The 6,000-nt window shown below is 34.7% G+C and overlaps 1 protein-coding gene across 10 annotated transcripts in view; it reads left to right on the top strand.

Annotated features, from left to right (window-relative positions):
* Positions 1-6,000, top strand: part of Tfdp2 (transcription factor Dp-2) — a 161,985-nt gene that overhangs the window by 36,521 nt on the left and 119,464 nt on the right. For 9 of the 10 annotated variants that reach the window (XM_078043438.1, XM_078043435.1, XM_078043437.1 and 6 more), the window contains one exon: positions 3,713-3,813. In XM_078043438.1, the coding sequence (XP_077899564.1) occupies positions 3,799-3,813 (15 nt within the window). In that variant the 5' untranslated portion in view covers positions 3,713-3,798. Of the gene's footprint in view, positions 1-3,712; positions 3,814-6,000 lie in introns of those variants that run through there. The other variant, XM_078043441.1, reaches the window with a different exon arrangement.

Raw genomic sequence — 6,000 nt, 5'->3', positions numbered from 1 at the left:
ATTACAGCTGTCTTCTGAGCCCAAAGAAATGAGGAGAAGGGAACAGGAGCAACCTAGTAGCTGGATGTGGTAGTCAACTCAACAAGGCTTGTATTTCATTGGCCAGAATTATATGTTATATGATCAGCTCATCTAGGATGAGAATGTAGCACATTTAGCTGGATACATTGCCACCTTCAACTTTTTAAGAAACAAGGGAAAAATGATAATAGGTAGAGAATAGTATCTACCTTGGATATATGCATTAAAATTTTCACATGTTCAAACCATATTTAAGAGGGAAAGAGTTCATTGTTTTTTGTTGTAATTGTATTTCAGTAGGTCATAAAACAATCTTAAATTTTTTTAGATTGAGCTTTTTTTGTGGTTAGAAGTGCTCCCAGTATTTAATGTATAAACTGGAGGGTATTTGACACTTTGACTTGGTAGATGTGATGATTTTTACTTTTAATAAATGATATCCAGTTTACTCCTAACACGATTCTGAAACACATAGTATTCCTTTTTTTTTTTTTTCCAGATGGAGATACAAGAAGTTAAGAGCTTACACTAAGTGTCAGAGCTGAGGTTGAGCCCAAGTCCATGATCTTTTCATTCTACTACATTGTGACTTTATTAAATGTCTAACTTTAAGCAGGAGACTTAGAAACAGCTTGTTAATTGATTTTTTTTCTATTCATTATTTTTATGCACATTCTTTCCATCTTTTTTGAGTTTCTACTTTTTAAGTTTTAAAATTGGTGGCTTATTGAATAAAAAGGTAGATATCACATGTTTTATAAATATTTTTTATTATTTTCACTGTCATTCAGTTCTAAATATTACAAATTCATGGAATGTTTAATAATTTTATTTTCTAATATATGATTTTAAACAATTTTTAATAGTTGACTCCTAATTTAATTATATGTGACCAGATACTATAATCTGTATATATGTATTCCCCTTGAAATTTGTTGCAACTTCCTTGGTGGTCACATATGAGGACAACTTTTTATAGATTTGTGCTTAAAGAGATGTTTCATACCTAATAGGCACAGATTTCTATATAGACATTACATCAATTTGTTTAAAACATTAATCTTCAAAATATAATAGTTATATGTTAGCCTTTAAATTCTTTTTTTAAAAAAATATTTTTAGTTGTAGATGGACACAATACTTTTATTTTATTTATTGATTTTTTTATGTGGTGCTGAGGATCAAACCTATTGCCCAGGCAAGCGCTCTACCACTGAGCCACAACCCCAGTCCTTCACCTTTAAATTCTTGGGTCAAACATGTAATGTAGTTTGGTAAATGAGCCATCAGGAACTTGTGTTTTATTATTTATCAAATTTAAATTTATTTATCTATTTGGGTAGTGGGGACTGAAACCAGGGGCATTTTACCACTGAGCAACATCCTGGTCCTTTTCTTTTTTTTTTTAAAGAGAGAGTGAGAGAGAGAGGGGGACAGAGAGAGAGAGAGAATTTTAACATTTATTTATTTTTTTCTTAGTTCTTGGTGGACACTAAATCTTTGTATGTGGTGCTGAGGATCGAACCCGGGCCGCACGCACGCCAGGCGAGCGCGTTACCGCTTGAGCCACATCCCCAGCCCCATCCTGGTCCTTTTCAATTTTCATTTTGAGATGGAGTCTTGCCAAATTCCCCAAGATAACCTAGAACTTGTGATGTTGCATTAGCCTCCTTAGTAACTGGGGATTGTAGGCCTACATGCTTCACTGGACAGTTTGTTTTCTTTGCTATTGAAAAATTACAAACTGTATTATGTTGAAAAGTAAAAAAAAAAAATCTTATTTTTCTTCTATTTCCATTTTACTTGTAGATTCAAATTGCAGCATATAAAGGAGACATTTGTAGCCCCCATTTCTTCCAGTTCCCATTATTTATGATCTTTGACTTTTTTTAAATCCTTCTTAAATTTTTAATTTTTAAATAATTCAAAAATGAAAGTTGTAAAAGTAGGGCAGAAAACTCCTGAATACCCTTTGTTCAGATTCCCCAAATGTAACAATTATGTAAACAATTTTCCATATGTGCTTTATTATTCTTACTTCCTCTGTATATCCATATCATATTTGTTTCATTATTTGAGGGTAAGTTATACCCATCCCTCCTAAATATTTTAATATGTTTTTCTGAGAAAAAAAGATATTCAAAACCTCACTGCTCATTGATCAAAATCAGGAAAGGAAATGTTGAAACCATACTACCATCCAGTCTGTGCCCATATTGTCTTCAATTACCCAATAATTGTCTTTACAGAAATCATTTATCCCTTTTGCAGAATTAGGACCACCACAGTATGAGGAGATATCATACAGGACTTCTTGTGAGTCAGACAAATAGTTCTAATTACCCATTATACATCTAAAGAATAACATTAACACTTGGATTTCTCTGATTTTTCCTTATGATTAGATCTAGATTTTGCATTTTGGCCAGAAACAACTCAGAAATGATATCAATCTCAGTGCACTTGTCCCATTGGTTAGCATTTGGTGACTTTGATTTCTTGACTAAAGCAGTATGTGCCAGGTTTCTTCACTAGAAAGTTTGAATTAATAAGTGTTTTTTTTTTCAAGATTATATAAATATGTAAATATCCTGTTTTCATCATGCTTCCACTGACTAGCTTTACCATTTATTGCTTTATTTGTTACTACTGACTGCATTGTTCATTTATATTTATTAGTTGTATTATACTGCAAAGAAGAGCTTTCTTTCTCCCTCATCTGTAATGATCTTGGATTATTATTTTTGTCATTGGATTTATAATCTGTTACTATCCTTATATATTTTTGGTGCTCTGGTGACCCAAATCGTTCAGTTCTATACCCTTTAAACTGGCTCCTATGTATGATTTACATGTCTCCATCTTTCTCTGTCTCCCCACCCTGCCCCCTCCCTCCCTCTCTCTTTTTTCCATTATTATTTTTTTAAATTTTTAATTTTCTGGTTATAGGTTGACACAATATCTTTATATATGTGGTGCTGAGGATTGAACCCAGGGCCCCACACATGCTAGGCTAGTGCTCTACCTCTGAGACACAATCTCATATTGTGTTGAGAAGAGTATTACTAACTTCCTCAGGTGCTTCCTGAAGCCCTCCCCGCCCCACCTGCCCCCCTCTTTTTTTTTTTTTTTAACATTATTGGGGATTGAACACAGGGCCTTCTGCATGCTAGGCAAGTGCTATACCATTGAACTGTATCCCCAGCCATTAAAAAAAATTTTTTTTGGAGACAAAGTCTCACTAAGTCCTTGTAGTCCTCCTGCCTAAGACTCACAAGTAGCTGGGATTATAGATGTGTACCACTGTGCCTGGCTTCTTTTGAGCCCTTCTTTACTTCAGGCACAATTAAGTTTATTTTGTACACTTTCTGCCTTGTTCTGAATTTAACCATTTCTCTATGAAGCCCTGGTATTTCTTTCAGTGGATTAGCTAAAGGAACATACTATAATATATCAGAGCTCAGGGTATGTCACTTGTTGGTTATCTTGATCAGATTACTTAACTGCTGCTCTAAACCCTAGTTTTTAGGTGTAAAATGGGAATTAAATGGTATATATCTCATAGTGCTGTTGTGACAATTCCTTAGACATTCTACTTAGAGACCAATGCATGTCACATAGTAAATATGACATAAGTGTTGCCTATTATTATTATTACTACAATACTGTTTCTTTTTTTTCCCTTTAACAGGATATTCTTTTAAAGAATTAATTGAAGATGAAGGTTTTTTGTTTTTGATTTTTTTAATGGCTTTACAGAATCTTAAATAGTTTGACATGACGGCAAAAAATGTAAGTATTTGTAAATTTTTTAATGTAAGTGATTTTTAAAGTGACCTGTACTTTTTCCTGTGCATATTTTTTCACTGTTCTGGTTAATTAATTCAATTTCCTGGCATGGATTTATAATTGTTTTTGTTTATATAATGAATGAAATAAAATAAACTTCAATGCTATTGAGTACTGTACTCTGAGGAACATGATGATATTTTTATACATTGGTACCAAATTGTTTCACCTCAATAGCTACAAAATTGCTATTTCCATAAAGTCACCTCTCTCCCTTTTCTTTTGGGGACTAAAATAAGTTTGTTTTGGAACTTGCTAGAGAGTTACTTGGCCTTATTGAACAAGTCACTTCTTGCTTTAACATATTTCTTCTTTCTTTTTCTTTTCTTTCTTTCTTTTTTGGTCTGGGATTGAACCCAGTTGTGCTTAACCACTGAGTGATACCCTCGTCCTTTTTATTTTTTTGAGATTGGATCTCCCTAAGTTGCTGAGACTGGCCTTGAACTTGCAGTCCTCCTGCCTCTGCCTCCCGGGTTGCTGGGATTATAGGTGTGCACCACTGCAGCTGGCTAAGCTTTTTTTTTTTTTTTTTTTCCCCTTTCATATTTACTCAAGGAAATGTGTGTGCTCAGATGTTGTTGAAAAGAATATTGCTAACTTCCTCAGGTGATTTTTGAAGGAACACTAGACTTTAAAATGTTTTGGATAAATTATTCATTTTTCCCTTTTGTTTCAAGCTGTCATTTTGGAGTTTGTTTCCCATTCAGATGTTTGTTTCCAGTTATTGTGAAGGATTATGCCTTAATAAACAGTGAAACATATAGGGAAATAATCTGTTATGATTTCTTTATCATTCCCAGAGTACTATGTAGGAATGTTTGACTGGGATTAGATAAAAAGATAGGATGCAGGGTTGCCTCAAGGAATTAGTTAGGCCTTCAGAAAGATATAGGCCCAGAAATTAGCAATCTCCCAGGCATTAAAGCAGTGTTTGCTTTCCATCTTTATTTTTGGTACTGTGCATCTGCTTCATTTTTCCCTCCCTCTCCTCCTCTGAAGACTATCTTCCTTAGTTCCCCAGCCAGCCCCTCTCAGCATCTCTGTCTGCATGTTAAGGGACCGACCAGCCAGTTCACAGTGAGAGGTGTGAAGGAAGGCAGCTTCAGTTTCAGACTCCTTGGGAAGCTTGAGTCTGACATCCACTAGTGGCTTAGTTAGTTGGGACTGGGAGAAGCAATTGTCATATTGTGTAGAATGGCTGCTAGGAGCCCACCACAGTATGAGAATCATACAGGGCTTCTTGTGAGTCAGACAAATAGTTCTAATTACCCATTATACATCCAAAGAATAACATTAACAAACAAACCCTTATTACCTTGTAATACCTTATAGTAGAGTTCCCCCTACCCCCATGGTCTATAAATATTGAATCGAAAATTTCATAAATAAATAATTCATAAGTCCTAAATTGTGCTGTGTTCTGGGTAGTATGCTGAAACCTTTCACTGTCCTTCTGCCTGGGATGTGACTCATCCCTTCATCCAGCTTATGCATGCTGCATGTATTGCCTGCTATTGGCCACTGAATAGCCTTGTCAGTTAACAGATTTACTATTGCAGTATTACAGTATTTGCTTTCAGGTAGCCCCAAAGTACAAGAGTAGCTATGCTGGTAATTCAGATATACAAAAGAGAAGCTGTAAAGTGCTTCTTTTAAGATATTTGGAAAGAAAGAGTGAGACCATCTCATATACTTTTATTATAGTGTATTGTTATAATTACTCTATTTTATTGTTATTGTTGTTAATATCTTGCTGCACCTAATTAAGATATGTATATATAGGAAAAAAAACAGCACATATAGGGTTTGCTACAACTTGTGGTTTTAGGTGTGCACAGGGGGGTCTCTTATCTTTCTTTTTTTAATTTTGGGTTATAATTCCAGAACCTTAACATATTTCTAATGTGCTTTAGTAACTTTAAACAGATACAGATTTTGCTTCATTATCATTAAGGGTCAGCCATCAGGATTGATTAATTAAATTATGGCACCAAGAAAGAGGTTAAAGGAGGCTTCTTGGTATTTGGCTTGTGTCACAGTAATGGCCATGCTGCTTAATGAGAAGAGGATCTCTTGGGGAGGTGCAGGATCTTGGGGCAAACTCAGAGTTCTGTTTTGAACATACTAATT

Source organism: Ictidomys tridecemlineatus, chromosome 3, assembly GCF_052094955.1.
Source record: "Ictidomys tridecemlineatus isolate mIctTri1 chromosome 3, mIctTri1.hap1, whole genome shotgun sequence".
Taxonomy (NCBI): domain Eukaryota; kingdom Metazoa; phylum Chordata; class Mammalia; order Rodentia; family Sciuridae; genus Ictidomys; species Ictidomys tridecemlineatus.
This window is presented reverse-complemented; position numbering and strand designations above follow the sequence as displayed.